This window comes from Terrapene carolina, unplaced genomic scaffold, assembly GCF_002925995.2.
Source record: "Terrapene carolina triunguis isolate 2854851 unplaced genomic scaffold, T_m_triunguis-2.0 Scaffold33715, whole genome shotgun sequence".
Taxonomy (NCBI): Eukaryota; Metazoa; Chordata; order Testudines; family Emydidae; genus Terrapene; species Terrapene triunguis.
Window position 1 is genome coordinate 3,369,342 of NW_020698066.1, and position 18,312 is coordinate 3,387,653.

Sequence of the window (18,312 nt, forward strand, 5' to 3'; positions counted from 1 at the left end):
GGCTAATGGGAGTTACCTATATACATTTCCAGATATAAGGCTTGATTCTCTATTGCCCTGCACCTTGTGTAGTCATTTACACCAGGGGGAAATGGGTACAATATACTCCAGTTTGGATTTGGTAGTATTTTACACCCATTTTGCCCAGGTAAAAAGGACAACACAAGGTGCAGGAGAATCAGGCCCCCAGATACAAAACTTGAAAATAGGCACATTGAACTAAACTATATCTGAATTTTTGTCCTTCATCCTCAGACATTCCGTGTCACAGCATCTCACCTTCTGTTTCTGCTGAAAATGGTGAGAAAAAGGAGATCTCCTCTCCACATTGTAAAAGGTGTGGATTTACATCCTTTGTGTGTCCTACTTTCCAAGCATTTTTTTTCCTGACAAGCATAAGATTCCACTTCCTTGCAGGCAGTAGTTCCTGTAGTCCCATATCTTCACGATGGGCTCAATAGCGAGGCAGGCTGTGTAGCCTTGCATGAGTGTAAGGAGAAGTTAGATCTCCCTGCCTTATACGCTGGCACAGCCTCTATGGAGGTTGGGCCTGTAGGTATAGGGCTAAGGGGGCACTGCATGCCCACTTCTCTGCCTCCACCTCTTCCCCTGCCTAGCAGGTAAGCAGAGATGGAAAGGCATACATAGCTCTGTCCTTCACCCTTGTCTCCCTGCAATGTGTTGGCCAAAACTGCTCACATAGAGAAGACCTCACATGTATCCCCCCGGACACTGCTATGTTTCCAAGTAGAGAGAGAGGGAGGTCACTCTGTACCCAGTGTGATTACCCCAGATTATCTTCACTTGGAAACAGAGCCAAATGTTTTTTGCTGTGAGGAATGTTTAATTTACTTCCCTCGCAGAGTGCCAGGACTGGGACTGTGCACAAGGTGTGAGTGTGTGGGAGAAATGCTTCCTTTGTTCTCTTCTTCCCTCTCTCCATTCCTTTCCTCCACACTATGTCCCTCTCCATTGCCTGCCATAATCTGGACAAAAGGAGTTTGAATGGACTAGACTCCCTCCAAGAAACGGTAGGAGCACACTGGCAGCACAGCATGGGGAAGCTCACGCTGGCACTGTCTGTACTAGGCCTGTTCTCTGCATAAATAGAGGACTTGACTCTCTAGTTCTTTCGGAAGTGCCCAAGTCACCTTGAAAAGGAAAGAACTCAATGGGTAGACCAGGTCATGTAAGCCAATGTTCCATGAATGAGCTTCAGCCAACAAAAAAAAGTGGTTTCAAAGGATGTTAAGAATCCCAGTTCATTTACCTTGAAAGCATCCACAAAAGACAGACAACAGAGGGATTTTTACACCCTAGTTACAGACACTTTGCTGGGTAGGCTCCTGCCTTTTCAGTTACATTCAGTTCCAGGTTTATTATGTGTAGTTCTAACAGAACAAGCTTTGAAAGGGATCTTTAGGCTTTGAAACTATAAGTGTCACTAAACTGCCCCACTGTTGGCTATTATGCCACTTCCTGGGCAGATTCTCTGCACGAGAAGAGATTGGATTTCCTGGGGGAGACTGTGGATAGAAATGAAGTGCCTTAGCAAAGCGAGGAGGGGAGACTTTCCCAATGCCTGCTAAACTGTGCCTTTCTCAAGCCAGTGTTGTCATTGACAAAGAAAAAAAATCTCCAGATTAATTTAAAAAATGAGAGAGACAACCTAACCAATGTTCCCCTTCCTCTCCTTTTCTCTCTGTCTCTTATGATAAAAAAAGCTCTTAAAAGCTGCTCTTACGGGGCTTAATCCTCTCTCGTCTCTTAAAATCTTTGATGCAGTCTGGCCTCCATCTGTCATCACACACACACTGAAAAAACAATCTTGTTGTAAATGTGATTCACGACGACAGTGATCTTTGTTAGAACGTTGCTGCATTGGAGCGCGGTGGGCAGATTGAACGGCAGCACTTGGAAGGTTGAGTCAGGACCACTTTTTTTTTTTTTTACTGCAGACTTAATGGGTGATTTGCTGGACTGAAATGTGGAAGGTTAACAGCTGAACAATGCTAAGCTTGGTAGAGAGTAAGATGTGCCCGCAATGCCCATTGCAAAGATATTTTAAATTTGTATTACAGTAGCACCCTACGGGACCAGCTGAGACCAGGGACACATGGTACAGGACACTGTACAAACACATAGTAAGCAACAGTCCCTGCCCCAAAAACCTTCCAATTCAAACATATCCACATTACAGACAGGGAGCTGAGACGCAGAGAGGTGAAGTGACTTGCCCAAGTTCATACAGGAAGTCTATGGTAGAATCAGGCATTGAACCCAGGTATCCTGAATTCCAGTCCAGTGCCTTAAATTCACTGCTGAAATGCAGGCCTCTCCCACTTGAGCTAAAGGATGAGCTCTGTCTATAGGTTGCTATAGTGTAAAACAGCCAGGATTTGTTAAATGTATTAAACATGATTTTCTTTGTATCTGTTTTCTTAGCTCACAAACTTGCACCCTGGGATGGCTTCAGAGTCTTACTGTCATGGGACCAGCAGTACCTTTGAAATGAACAAGAGGGATATCCTGTTATTTGCCAAAGCATCATGGACTCACCTGGATGAAGATTCTCTGACTCCAACTGTAGTAGACAACCCTCTTCCTCTTTCACAGCTTGGTGAGACCTGGGAATGGCATTACTGGATTCTTAAAAGCCTATTATGACAGAGGATAATGGCATTTTTCTTGCATTGTAGTGACTGCACTAATGACATGAGTACTAAGGCACACACTGCACTAGAAGTAAGATCAGGCTTATAGTCACATGGCTACCTTGAAATAATCATGTCATTTTACAATAATTCCATGGTAGACAATATGCAAACTCCAGTGGAAACAATTACACAGTAATAAGCATTAATACTATTGCATTATCGCCTAATAACTCTGGTGATACAAGTTCTAAACAAGAATGTCACACAGTTTTTTAGTACCAAAGAGCCTTAAGTGGGGAGTATATGAATGTACAATAAAAGCAGTCCTTTTATTTTTGTTGAGTTTGCCTGACTGCTATATTTGCCAGTTGCTCCCATTAGATCGATCCCCAGTCTTGTCCCTTCTCTATTCTATATTTCATTTCTAGTTATTTTAAGGTTTTATACTGTCAGCTATCACCATAGGATTTGAGCCCCTTCCATGTAAAACTGAGAGGAATAGCAAAGTCCATAGTGGGATTCATGTAGTTCCTGGCACTTCTCCTTTTACTTTTTAAGGCTGATTTGTTTCAGAGTATTTTTTGGTTGGTTGATGTTTATTGACTAAAAGAGGTATCAGTGTTTTATCTACTATTTTAAAACTATTTTGTTAACCCCAAACCTTACACTGCGGAAATGCAGGCCTCTCCCACTTGAGCTAAAGGATGAGCTCTGTCTATAGGTTGATATATTGTGAAACAACCAGGATTTGTAAGATGTATTAAACATGAGTTTCTTTGAATCTGTATGTGTTGTTTTGGGGTTGGGTTTTGTTTGTTTGTTTGTTTGTTTGTTTGTTTTTTGTTGTTGTTTCCATTTTAGGCCCTGATCTGTTAGTGTGCCTGCACAGTGGGAAAAGATGCAAAACAAACCTAGGCCTTCTTTACATTCATGTTGCACTGAATAGGTTTAAACTGATTTAGGCCTGGTCTACACTAGGAAATTAGGTCAATTTAACTATGTTTCTCAGGGGAGTGACAAATCCACACCCCAATTTCTGGTTTTGTTAAAATTTTATTTTTGTTGTATTTTTCTGACCATCTCTTATTTATATTTTGGTGAATGCAGTGTCTAACATTTGACAGCGCACAAACTTCCAGGGAATACTCTTCCAGTGAACTTTAATCCTAATCCCCTAGTTAATTAAAGACTCAGTGGTGACAGCTAGGCTATTTTTTAAACTGATGATTTATCTGAACATCAAGAAGCAAAAAAAAAAAGAAGCATTAATACATATCAGATTTTCATTGTAGCATTTTTAGCAATTAAATAATTGTCTCTCTGTGCCTCAGTTGCCCCATATGTAAAATAGGGATAATAATCCTTCCTTTCTCCTACCTTTTATTCATCTTCTCCATTTAGATTGTACCATTTTTGGGGCAGGGACTGTCTCTTACTATGTTTTTGTATAGTGCCTAGCACAATGGAACTTCATTTAGAAAGAACTCAAGTTATTGAAATGAAATTACTGGCAGTCTTTCCCTGGATAGCTTTTGCAAATTCTGGGATTAATGGCACTGGGAAATGAAGCAGTTCAGTCATATGGTAAAGGGCTATAAACCAATCAGCAACTGTAGCCAATGATCCTATATTTTTTTTTTATTGTTATTTTTAGAAGATTCTAAAGAAGAAAATATTCGCCACTGGCTGGATTCTGGGTTCTTGTAAGTTTTGGTCATGTTATTGAATAAGTATTTCCTGCATCCTCGAATTATGCCTGTGCACTTAGTGATAGCAACAGTAGAGCTGGCCAGGAATTTTCCATTGGGATGATTTTCTGACAGACAATGCAGTTTCTGAAAAATTGAAATTTTCTGCAGGAAAATTGAAATTTTGCTGAAAATTTTTAATTTTCCATTGGAAAAATCAAAACTAAATATCTGATTTTTAGGTGTGTTCAAAATGTTTTGTTTTGAATCAATTCAACATTAAACTATGTTTCCCTATTATGGTGCATTGCCTCATGGGAGTTGTAGTGCACTTTCCCATTCTCTCATATGGTTTAGGGGGCTACACCTTCAATAACACAGTATGGATAACCCTCTGACCAAACTGCGTGATGCATCATGGGAGTCATGTGATTTGGGTGGATCATGGGAGATGTTCTCTGCTGAGGGAGTTTGGTTTATAGAAAAGAATAGAGGCATCAGACTTCAGTTTCGGGGCTGTTGAAATGTTTTGTTTCTACAGAAAATGGCAAAATGAAATGTTTCAACATTTCCAAATCAACATTTTTCAGAATATTTTATTCCATAAGGTTTTGCTGTTTTATCCAATTTGTGATGAAAACAAATATTGGAATTTCCCATGGGACATAAATTCTGAATTTTGCTTAGTTGTAGCCTATAGCACTGTGGATACGGTATTTCAGTAGCTAGAACTACATTCTGCCTCTTCATAGGCAGAATTGCACCAGGGAGAAGGAATGGCACAGCCTTAGGAACAGTGTCTGGAGGCATGGTGATGAGTATAAAAGGATGTAGGAAGCATGCCAGCACCTTCTAGCTTAGCATGGGCAGGACCATCACCATGGCCTGTGTCACCCAGCCTGTGCCACCCAGCCATGCCCCACTTGGTCATTTAGTACAGTATTGCAAGCTAGTGACCACCCCACCACACATATTGGATCTAGTGGGAACCAGATTATGGCTGCCTCCGGTGTGGGTGCACTAAAAAGGGTAAGGCTTTGTTCAACCTCTTCCCTCACTAGTCCATGTGCAAAGGGGAAGCCATAATTTTAGTTCTTGATAGATTTAGGGCCATAAACTGCAAGCTTTACTTAGGCAAAATTTTCAGGGACATAAACAGAGTCTTTGCCTGTAGCAAGGACTGCAAGATTGGACCCTTAGTGCTTAATTAAGGTCTCTGAATGTTGGTGAGTGGGGGAGGGGGCATGTACTGGTAGAAATTAAGTTGGGCACAGGGAACATTTTCCTCACCACCATACATACATGGCAGCTCTAATATACATTGAATGCCTAGTGCTGTACTTTTCTATGAAACTGCATCCCCCTACCATAGCTATTTAATGAATCATAGAATCATAGAATATCAGGGTTGGAAGGGACCTCAGGAGGTCATCTAGTCCAACCCCCTGCTCAAAGCAGGACCAATTCCCAACTAAATCATCCCAGCCAGGGCTTTGTCAAGCCGGGCCTTAAAAACCTCCAAGGAAGGAGACTCCACCACCTCCCTAGGTAACGCATTCCAGTGCTTCACCACCCTCCTAGTGAAATAGTGTTTCCTAATATCCAGCCTAGACCTCCCCCACTGCAACTTGAGACCATTGTTCCTTGTTCTGTCATCTGCCACCACTGAGAATAGCCAAGCTCCATCCTCTTTGGAACCCCCCCCTCAGGTAGTTGAAAGCAGCTATCAAATCCCCCCTCATTCTTCTCTTCTGGAGACTAAACAATCCCAGTTCCCTCAGCCTCTCCTCATAAGTCATGTGCTCCAGACCCCTAATCATTTTTGTTGCCCTCCGCTGGACTCTTTCCAATTTTTCCACATCCTTCTTGTAGTGTGGGGCCCAAAACTGGACACAGTACTCCAGATGAGGCCTCACCAATGTCAAATAAAGGGGAACGATCACTTTCCTCGATCTGCTGGCAATGCCCCTACTTATACAGCCCAAAATGCCGTTAGCCTTCTTGGCAACAAGAGCACACTGTTGACTCATATCCAACTTCTCGTCCACTGTGACCCCTAGGTCCTTTTCTGCAGAACTGCTACCTAGCCATTCGGTCCTTAGTCTGTAGCAGTGCATGGGATTCTTCCGTCCTGAGTGCAGGACTCTGCACTTGTCCTTGTTGAACCTCATCAGGTTTCTTTTGGCCCAATCCTCTAATTTGTCTAGGTCCCTCTGTATCCGATCCCTACCCTCTAGTGTATCTACCACGCCTCCCAGTTTAGTGTCATCTGCAAACCTGCTGAGAGTGCAGTCCACACCATCCTCCAGATCATTAATAAAAATATTAAACAAAACCAGCCCCAGGACCGACCCTTGGGGCACTCCGCTTGAAACCGGCTGCCAACTAGACATGGAGCCATTGATCACTACCCGTGGAGCCCGACAATCTAGCCAGCTTTCTATCCACCTTACAGTCCATTCATCCAGCCCATACTTCTTTAACTTGGCAGCAAGAATACTGTGGGAGACCGTATCAAAAGCTTTGCTAAAGTCAAGGAATAACGCACCCACTGCTTTCCCCTCATCCACAGAGCCAGTTATCTCATCATAGAAGGCAATTAGGTTAGTCAGACATGACTTCCCCTTGGTGAATCCATGCTGACTGTTCCTGATCACTTTCCTCTCCTCTAAGTGTTTCATAATTGATTCCTTGAGGACCTGCTCCATGATTTTTCCAGGGACTGAGGTGAGGCTGACTGGCCTGTAGTTCCCCGGATCCTCCTTCTTCCCTTTTTTAAAGATGGGCACTACATTAGCCTTTTTCCAGTCATCCGGGACCTCCCCCGATCGCCATGAGTTTTCAAAAATAATGGCTATTGGCTCTGCAATCTCATCCGCCAACTCCTTTAGCACCCTTGGATGCAGCGCATCCGGCCCCATGGACTTGTGCACGTCCAGTTTTTCTAAATAGTCCCGAACCACTTCTTTCTCCACAGAGGGCTGGTCACCTTCTCCCCATACTGTGTTGCCCAGTGCAGCAGTCTGGGAGCTGACCTTGTTCATGAAGACAGAGGCAAAAAAATCATTGAGTACATTAGCTTTTTCCACATCCTCGGTCACTAGGTTGCCTCCCTCATTCAGTAAGGGACCCACGCTTTCCTTGACTTTCTTCTTGTTGCTAACATACCTGAAGAAACCCTTCTTGTTACTCTTAACATCTCTTGCTAGCTGCAACTCCAAGTGTGATTTGACCTTCCTGATTTCACTCCTGCATGCCTGAGCAATATTTTTATACTCCTCCCTGGTCACTTGTCCAATCTTCCACTTCTTGTAAGCTTCTTCTTTGCGTTTAAGATCAGCAAGGATTTTACTGTTTAGCCAAGCTGGTCACCTGCCATATTTACTATTCTTTCTACACATCGGGATGGTTTGTTCCTGCAACCGCAATAAGGATTCTTTAAAATACAGCCAGCTCTCCTGGACCCCTTTGCCCTTCATGTTATTCTCCCAGGGGATCCTACCCATCTGTTCCCTGAGGGAGTCAAAGTCTGCTTTTCTGAAGTCCAGGGTCCATATTCGGCTGCTCTCCTTTCTTCCTTGTGTCAGGATCCTGAACTCGACCATCTCATGGTCACTGCCTCCCAGGTTCCCATCCACTTTTGCTTCCCCTACTAATTCTTCCCTGTTTGTGAGCAGCAGGTCAAGAAAAGCTCTGCCCCTAGTTGGTTCCTCCAGCACTTGCACCAGGAAATTGTCCCCTACACTTTCCAAAAACTTCCTGGATTGTCTGTGCACCGCTGTATTGCTCTCCCAGCAGATATCAGGATGATTAAAGTCTCCCATGAGAACCAGGGCCTGCGATCTAGCAATTTCTGCTAGTTGCCAGAAGAAAGCCTCGTCCACCTCATCCCCCTGGTCTGGTGGTCTATAGCAGACTCCGACCACGACATCACCCTTGTTGCTCACACTTCTCAACTTTATCCAGGGACTCTCAGGTTTTTCTGCAGTTTCATACCGGAGCTCTGAGCAGTCATACTCCTCTCTTACATACAACGCAACTCCCCCACCTTCTCTGCCCTGCCTGTCCTTCCTGAACAGTTTATATCCATCCATGACAGTACTCCACTCATGTGAGTTATCCCACCAAGTCTCTGTTATTCCAATCGCATCATAGTTCCCTGACTGTGCCAGGACTTCCGGTTCTCCCTGCTTGTTTCCCAGGCTTCTTGCATTTGTGTATAGGCACTTAAGATAACCCATCGAGCGTCCCTCTTTCTCAGTATGAGACAGGAGTCCTCCCCTCTTGCGCTCTCCTGCTTGTGCTTCCTCCCAGGATCCCATTTCCCCACTTACCTCAGGGCTTTGGTCTCCTTCCCCCGGTGAACCTAGTTTAAAGCCCTCCTCACTAGGTTAGCCAGCCTGCTTGCGAAGATGCTCTTGCCTCTCTTCGTTAGGTGGAGCCCGTCTCTGCCTAGCACTCCTCCTTCTTGGAACACCATCCCATGGTCGAAGAATCCAAAGCCTTCTCTCTGACACCACCTGCGTAGCCATTCGTTGACTTCCACGATTCGATGGTCTCTACCCAGGCCTTTTCCTTGCACAGGGAGGATGGATGAGAACACCACTTGCGCCTCAAACTCCTTTGTCCTTCTTCCCAGAGCCACGTAGTCTGCAGGGATCCGCTCAAGGTCATTCTTGGCAGTATCATTAGTGCCCACGTGGAGAAGCAGGAAGGGGTAGTGATCCGAGGGCTTGATGAGTCTTGGCAGTCTCTCCGTCACATCGTGTATCCTAGCTCCTGGCAAGCAGCAGACCTCTTGGTTTTCCCGGTCGGGGCAGCAGATAGATGACTCAGTCCCCCTGAGGAGGGAGTCCCCGACCACCACCACCCTCCTCCTCCTCTTGGGAGTGGTGGTCGTGGAACCCCCATCTCTAGGACAGTGCATCTTTTGCCTTCCAATCGGTGGAGTCTCCTTCTGCTCCCTTCCCTCAGATGGGTCATAATTCCCTGCATAAGAAGTAACCACTTAAACACGGGCCTTTGAATCTTTAAAGCAGTGCAACAATGCAGATGGGTAGTACTGATGGAGCTCCAGGGTAGGATCAGCTGAGTATCATGCTTTTTATGGCGATTTAATTCCTTTTTTTTAAAAAACACATCTTATATTTACAGTTTATCTACAAGTGAAGATTTACAACAAGACAGAGAAAAAGCAGGTAAAACAATAAAAAATCTGGGACATCTGCCTCTCTGGGCAAAGGATTAACTTTAGTCAGTAATGGTAGATATTCTGCATCAGATAGCACATCCATGATTAATAAATAATCAGTAAACGTTTCACCATTTGTCTTGTTCCTCTGAAGAATTGTTCATTTGTACAATACTAAAAGGCACAGCTCTCCATTTGTCTTTGCATCTGCTGTGTAGAGCCTTTCATCCATAGGTAAACTCTCTGTTCCTTCTCCCTCTGGAGTCTCAATCAGAAGACTCCCGAACTAGTACTCAGCAGAGACCTCTTTAATCTCCAGATCCTCAGTGGATGTAAACTTGTGTATTTCCACTCAAGTCAATGGAGATACCTATGCAGATTTCTACCAGTGGACGATCTGGCCCACCTAGTTTTTGTGGCGTTTGATTTGATCTGCTTTAATTCTTGCTTTGATTGTGACATTTCTCCTAATGTACTTGTTAACTGAGGGTAATAGATCTCTGGGTTATGTCAGTGACGGGGGAACATGAAGGGGAGCCAGAAAATCCAACCCCTTGTTCCCTTTCAGATATGTAAGTCCACCAAAGCTTTCAAATCTTGAGTACCTGCTGTGGATCCAAATAACTGCTTAATAATGCTGCTCAGATTCTAACTTGGTATTCTCAACTTCCTATTTGCTCAAAATTAAGAGGTATACAACTTCAAAATGAAATTTCCTCTTATCTTCTCTTAATATCCAGCATCTTCTGTGCTGCTAAAGTGTCCTAGTCCCTTTCAAGTATTAGATACTACATTTAACCCTGCAAAATGTATTCTTTACTGCACATATGTAAGTACATCTTTGCCTGTGAACACAGCACCGATTAGCACTGTTGTTGGCTTAGAAAAACCTTTTTGTTTTGTGCTGTTTTCATAAGCTTTTTCTGACTGATTTCTAAAGGGTATTATTTTCCCAAAAGTATATTCCAGCTCAGTAATCAGATGAAATGTTTTCAGAGTCTAGAATAAATGCATTTTTAGAGATCAGAAAGCGTACCTACTGTACCATCACACTACCTTATGGCCTCTTAGTTTGAGAATTTGTAGGTTCTCTTTCTATATATCCCCTTACAATCCCACTCTGCCGGTTTGGGGATCTTCTGATTGAGGCTCAAGAAGGAAAGGGAAGTGGAGAGCTCACCTATGGATGAAAGTCTACTCAGCAGGTACCCTCAGATGCAAAGATAAATGGTTCTATGTTGTGTCTAAGCCTATTGCTGACAGACTAGTTATGTTTTATGGCTACTCAAAACACTGAAAGCTACGACCATTTCAAATTAACACGCAGCAGCAGCTTCCACAGTGCTGTATTTTTACATTGGTGGTGCATGTGTTTGTTTCAATCCCAGTAACACACACTATTGAGGAGTTTACTATAATGTTAAATTTCTGTTGGCAGGGCATCAAGTTCTTTTGGAAGGAAAAATTGGCAAGCCCTATCAAGGAAGAATTCTAATAACTTCCCACATTTTTTTTTCTTTTGCCTTTGACAGGCACCCAGCATTTTTATAGTGCATCTCCAGCTTTTGAGTGCATGAAACCGGAAAAGAGTATACGTTGTGTCATGAGACAAGTAGCAGATTCTTGTGCAAATGGAGCACAGAGTTTGCTATTAGAGGTTCTGGTTTATGTTGCCATAGCAATTACAGAATGCCAACATCCTTTCTGTTCATAATTTTGTTGGTTATCTTTGTAGCGAGTAAACCACAAGTATTTGTGTTAGGATTTATGAGCAGGAAAGTAATCCAGTAGAGAACATGAGGATGCTTTTTCCTTTCTTTGTAGACAAAGCTTTGTTAATAGAAAGCAAATATTTAAATCTCAAGAAAAGAGGTAAAAAGATATTGGCATGTGCCACAGAACGACATCTATTGTTAACCACAGGAAAATATTCTGCCCCAACTTCCAAGCAGCAAGGAAGATTTCGAATCCATGAGTGTGTTATTTCATTGTTGGGAGGAGCAATGAGTTATACTGACACAGCACACTGTATCCTAATCTCACTTATTTACAGTAGTGAGCAAGGTTATTAGATGGTATAAACAAAGTGTAGCTTATAACTTCTAACTGTAGCACCCTGGAACTCCAGTAACCAGTGTTCAATACTTCCAGTTCATAGCCAGACTATTTCTCTAACAAAAACTATTTCAGCTGCTCTGTGACTGTTTTAACCCCAAACACATTACAGATTTGATCCAAAACCTAGTGGAGTCAATGGAAAGACTTCCATTGACTTCACTGGGCATTGGATCTGATGTTACGAGATTGTCTACACTGGAAAGTTATACCAGTATAAGATAAAGTGTGAATTTAAATAGATATAGTTATGCTAGTATAACCCCCGTTGTGGAGATTCTTATCCCTATGAAAATTTAGCCCTCCTGATTCAGGTGAAAATCAAAACTTCAACAAAGCTTGGGGATCAGAATCTTTACAACAAAAAAGGAAACTCATTTAAGAATTGTTCCACATAAATATAAGGAGTTTGGTATATACTGTTAATGGTGCACCACATCCAAAAACATCTCAACAGTCAACCTGTGGAACTCTTTGCCAGAGGATGTTGTGAAGGCTAAGACTATAACAGGGTTCAAAAAAGAACTAGATAAGTTCATGGAGAATAGGTCCATCAATGACTATTAGCCAACATGGGCAGGGATGGTGTCCCTAGCCTCTGTTTGCAAGAAGTTGGGAATGGGCAACAGGGGATGGATCACTTGGTGATTACCTGTTCTGTTCATTTCCTCTGAAGCACCTGGCATTGGCCACTGCTGGAAGACAGTATCCTGGGCTAGATGGACATTTGGTCTGATCCAGTATGGCCGTTCTTATGTTATCTATTTTCCTTACCACTGAAGGAAGTGGCTAACATGCTCTGTGGGTTCCTATCTCACATCTGTGTGACAATGAAGTTAAAGTTTTCACATATTTGCTGCTTTTGCTAAAATAACATGGTCATGCAATAAAATAAATCTTACGTTTGTTCTAGTTTGACAACATTTCTGTCCTGAGAGGCATTAGGAATACTAATATAAATGTATTTTTTTATTTGCAGTTTCCTTGGCTAACCCAGGAATGGTGCAAATGACTGTGCAAAGCTATATGAGGTAGGTTTCAGACAATGCATGGCTATATTAGATATAAAGGAAGGAATTTTATATTTAATATTTTCAAAGAAACCACAAAGTTTTTTCTGTAGATACACCTCTACCCCGATATAACGTGACCCAATATAACACGAATTCGCATATAACGCGGTAAAGCAGTGCTCCGGGAGGGGGAGGGGCTGCGCACTACGGCGGATCAAAGCAAGTTCGATATAACGCGGTTTCACCTATAACACAGTACGATTTTTTGCTTCTGAGGACAGCATTATATCGGTGTAGAGGTGTAGTTGTTTTGTTTTTTTTAACATTAGTACGTTAGTACAAGACATAAGCAAAATTTAAATCTTGTTTAAGCTGTATCTTGTGGGGCAGCTTGGAAGGATAGAGAATGGACCAAACTTTTCATCCATAACTATATTAATAAACCTAATCACCTTAGGTACATGTGAGTAAAACGAAGTCCATCTATTACAGAAGCATTAAATTTGTGCCTTAGAAAAAGACTACCAGATTACAGAATGTTCATTCTACAATGAATAGCTCCTTAAAAACAAGCATTATTATCCAGATTATTCTTTACAAATACAGTCAGAAACCTTAACTATGTAAAGAACTGAGATGTAATTTGAAATGTAGTTTCTGCTGTTGCTACTTAGTGAGCCTATTCTATCTGAAACTTTGTTAACAGCAATTATATCCTTTAGAAGTAGGTGGCTAGAGAAACTGTGCTCCCTAAAGGTTCCCCAAAGATTCACCATCTGTCAAAAGCGAGACATTCTGCCACCTTTATAATTAGCATTTACTGGTACCTAACACCTACATTCTAACACCTACTGTAACATACTGTTCTTGAGAATAAGTGTATTGCCATAGTATCATACATGCTCTTCTTCTACGGCCTTGATATTATGTATCATTATAAACTAAGACAAAATGCAAATGTTTACTCTGGAAAAAAATCATAATGACATCCCAAAGGACCCCAAGAGTAAACACACTTCATTGTTACTTTTTCCAACTCCTGTAGATCTCTGCGTCAGTTTTCAGAAACTCCTCTTATGTCAAGATGGAACAGTTTCAACTCGTCCCATTCTCTTCCTAGTGCACCGAAAAGGTTAGTAGTTTCCAGATACTTTCAATCCAAAGCGATAGGGATTAGTCCCATTTAGAGACTGACAAATATATGAGGATTAAAAACCCAATAAATGGAGTGTAAAGAATAAAGATACATGACACCCAATCCTGTTCCCATTGAAGTTAATGGGAGTTCTCTCATTCACTTCAATGAGAACAAAATGGCCCTCCACTGATTAGTAGGCACCTGATACAAAGCTTTCCATTGACATCAGAGGTGAGTATTGAGGCATGTTTGTAAGGCAATGTGAGGAAGGCTGAATTGCTGTAGCATTTGTCTTATCTATTCTATCAAGGATAGAAAGAGGATTTCAATCTATAGGAATATCAACTTCTACATATGTTCCTCTTGCTGAGTACTCTAGATCTGCCTTATCTTTCCAGTCTAATGCATCCCTGGGAGAAAAAATCATGTGCCTCTGAACTGTAAGAATATAACTACCACTAATGGAGTAGTGTGGGGAGAGTGAGATGGAGGAAGGAAATAAAATTTCTGAGCAAAGGCAAAACCATGTAATAGCTAAACAAAAAGAAGGGTAATGTCAGGACAGTGATATGAATTGTCTTTGTTTTATCCACAGTATCACTGAATGGTTGGAGCTCTGGGAAAAGGATCCAGTTGAGATTCTGCTGGATTTGGGGTTTGGAACAGAAGAACCTGACATTTGCACTAAAATCCCTTCTCGATTCATCAGTAATGCTTCAGTAGCAAAAGGAATCAACATCCGAGTCTTTCTGGAAGCTCAAAAGCAGCGTATGGACATTGAGAATCCCAATTTATATGGTAAGTGTTCGTCAGAGATGCAACAACAGCAAATAAAGTGGGGGTTGTGGAGGTAGGGAGAGGACCTTGACAGGGAAAATTAATGAGACCTGGGACCATATTCGGGGGACATAAACACAGTTCTGCAAACTTACAGCATAACTTCTTCCTGACATGGTTAATACAATTATAATTTTTTAAATGTATCTAACCAGGTCTTCTAACGTAACTGTTTTTATAGGGTAAACAGGCCCTAAGATGTAATATCATCTACAACTATGTTAAAATTTGCTATCTGGGCTGTTATTTTTTAAATTGCATTTATTACTTATATAGAATCAACAATACACCGTGCACTTCACAGACAAGTTCTTTACACCAAAGGAGAACCATGATAAAGCCATGTTAGAGATTTTTTTTGTTTTTAAGCATAGGTCTGGGAGACACATATTTGGACAATCAGTGTTTTAACATATTTGCACCTAGTGTTGTTCTATCTTCCAAGGATATTGAAAATGTGAAAGGATTCAGAAAAGAGCAATAAGAATAATTTGAGGACTGGAAAACCTGGTTTAGAGTGAGAAACTTAAGAAGATCAATCCATGTAACTAATCAAAGAGCAGGTTAAGAGGTGGTTTGATCACAGTCTAAAGGTACATATGTGGAAGATGAGATGTGGAAGAGACGATTTCAACAATCTACCTACCGATGTGGTATTTTGAAGTCTTTAAATGAAGATTGAAGGGTCTTTCTAAAAAATATGTTCTAGCTCAAATTGAAGTTATGGTCTTGATGCAGAAATTACTTGATGAAATTCACAGGCTTGTCTTTTGCAGGAATTCAGACTAGATGATCATAATGTTCCCTTCTGACCTTACAATCAATTACTCTTTAGTATAGACAGGATTTTAGGATTATGAGCACACCTTGTAATCTCTATGTTCCAATTTCTAATACAAATTCCCCCATATTTATGCTGAAGACTACCTAACTCGGATAATAGTCCCACTGAAGCCAAAGGAGTTACATATGAAGAAGTGTTAAAGTATCTACCATGAGTAAAGCTACCAAAATCTGGACCCATGTTTCTTAGTATAATTCAAGTAACTGGTGTTTTGTGTCCCATAAATACCAGAGATAGATAGATCACTTCACTACGTCACTTATCTTAACTCATTCTTGTCTTGCTGCCCTTTCTCATGCAATTAGGAATGCTCTGTGGTGTCAAGATACTGCAATCCATCTTCTTCCAACACCCTCCCAGAACTACACCCTGCCACTAGCAGAGCAGTGAGGATCTGTTCTTCAGGCTCAACATTAGAACTGGTTGACATTTTTCAAATTTTGAAATTACAGATTTTGATTTTTTCAAAGGAAAGGGGGATTTTTTTCACACTGCCCTCCTTTTTTCTACCAACTTTATTCAGTACATATGCTACACACAACTGATCACACCATTCCCTTCCTCCTCCTGTTGCTCAGACACCCCTTCCATTTTTTTTTAAATCTGGACTACACTTCCCAAGTCTGCAATTCTTATTCTTGCACAGCTTCCACTCCTGTCTGCTGCACAATGATAGCCAGATGACCTCAAGAACTTCAGTTTGCTCATGAGATGCTCATTGAGGCAGGATCTCATACATGTTGGCTGCCTTCCTATTCAGAAACTTAATCAAGTAAGCCGTACATTATCGAATGAGAAATGCAACAGAAATGTCTACCCTTACAGAAAATGTTTCATAGACCCGTGTGCCCATCTAAATGTTTACAGCAAACCCACACATCAACAAGATTGGTGTGTGAGCAAGAGAACTCCCCAGATGGAGGAGAGGAGAGGGAAAGAAGAAAATCAATGAGTGAAAGGAGTGAGTGAGGAGGAAGGGCAGATTAAAGGAGGAGAAGAAAAGTGAAAGAGTGAAGGAGAAGAGGAAAAGAGATCAGAACAAAAGAGCAAAGGATTAAGATCTAGCTTGGAAGAGAGAAAAGGAGTGGATGACAGAGGAGGAAGAGATTTGTTGTCTGACTAGGCATAGTGGTCTCTCTAGGGTTTGTTGGTTTTTTTTTAAATCTCCCAGTTATTAATTTCCCAGTGAAGTCTTTTCTATTTGGGTTTCCCTGTTGGTGGGAGAACAAACTGTGGGTTTGGCTTCCTCAGTAAAGTTAGATTTATTATTTTCCTGGGTTTCTAGATCAGTTTAATTGCTGATCTGACCTTTTCAAATGCATTTGCTGCTCAGTTGGTTATTATTTGTTGATGCTTCTGTTTGATTGGTAGTAATTGATTTTTCTGTATAGTCACTGAGCCAGATTTTCAAGAGCTCAGCAATCCTTTGGGCATCTAAATAAAAGCCAGAGGTGAAATCCTGGCTCCATCTAAATCAATGGCCAAACTCCCATTCACTTCAATGGAGCCAAGGTTTCAGCTCTGATTTTTCAGAATAGCTCAGCAGCTCCCATTGTGACACAGATGGCCAGATTTTTATAAGAACTAAGCACCAAAAATGCTGAGCTGTTTTGAAAATCTAGCTACTTATTGTGGTGTCTAAATAGGAGCTGAACTCTTTAGAAAATCTAGCTAGTTCCAGTCATCCTCAGATGGGAAAGGACTTTGCTGGGAATGAATAGCCAGAAAACACAAGTCTTTAGAAGAAGAAAAACATGTCAGTCGAATTTCTCTCCTTTCTCACTCACTCCATTTCCCATCTGTTTTCCTCTTCCTCCGTTTTGATTCTCTGTGCATGTCTGATTTGAGAAACTTTATAGTTTGTACTCATGGATCATCAATCTGGAGGTTCCCCAAGTTATTCTGTATCATATTCTGCATATGTTAAATACTGCATTTCTGAAGCTCTTCTAACTATCCCTGAAAGATAGTTTAATATTTTGACTATAAAATCCAGAGTGCAATATATTGATTGTGTGACTCACTGGAACAGAGGAAAGGTTGCTTAAAGAGAAGGAGGGCATATGTGTTAAGATCCATCATCAGTTTCTGTTTTGTTTTAAATTCCTAGAGCTGTTCAAATATTAGAATTTCTGTCCCAGGGAAAATCACAAAACACCAAAATTTGTTAATGTCAATATTTTTTGTGAGATGGAAAGTTCAAAAAATTAGGATTCAGAAAGGTCAAAACATTTCATTTCAACATATTTGATCGAGGGCTGTCAAGCAATTAAAAAAATTAATCGTGATTAATCGTGCGATTAATCGCACTGTTAAACAATAATAGAATACCATTTATTTTTAAAATATTGGATGTTTTCTACATTTTCAAATATATTGATTTCAATTACAACACAGAATACAAAGTGTACAGTGCTCACTTTATAGTTATTTTTATTACAAATATTTGCACTGTAAAAAAACAAAAGAAATAGTATTTTTCAATTCACCTAATACAAGTCTTGTAGTGCAATCTCTTTATCATGAAAGTTGAACTTACAAATGTAGAATTATGTACAAAAATACCTGCATTCAAAAATAAAACAATGTAAAATTTTAGAGCCTGCAAGTCCACTCAGTCCTACTTCTTGTTCAGCCAATGGTTCAGACAAACAAGTTTGTTTACGTTTGCAGGAGGTAATGCTGCCCGCTTCTTGTTTACGATGTCACCTGAAAGTGAGAACAGGCATTCTCGCGGCACTGTTGTAGCCAGCGTTGCAAGATATTTATGTGCCAATTGCACTAAAGATTCATATGTCCCTTCATGCTTCAACCACCATTCCAGGGGAC

General features: G+C 41.2%; 1 protein-coding gene across 1 annotated transcript in view; it reads left to right on the forward strand.

Moving 5' to 3' along the window:
• The first annotated feature begins 255 nt into the window (after positions 1–255).
• ITPRID1 (ITPR interacting domain containing 1) overlaps positions 256–18,312 on the forward strand; it is a 64,376-nt gene continuing 46,319 nt past the window's right edge. Inside the window, exons 1-7 of the mRNA XM_024197569.3 lie at positions 256–337; positions 2,446–2,620; positions 4,312–4,360; positions 9,500–9,543; positions 12,631–12,682; positions 13,710–13,796; positions 14,398–14,600. Of these exons, the coding sequence (XP_024053337.2) occupies positions 2,467–2,620; positions 4,312–4,360; positions 9,500–9,543; positions 12,631–12,682; positions 13,710–13,796; positions 14,398–14,600 (589 nt within the window). The 5' untranslated portion in view covers positions 256–337; positions 2,446–2,466. The remainder of the gene's footprint in view (positions 338–2,445; positions 2,621–4,311; positions 4,361–9,499; positions 9,544–12,630; positions 12,683–13,709; positions 13,797–14,397; positions 14,601–18,312) is intronic.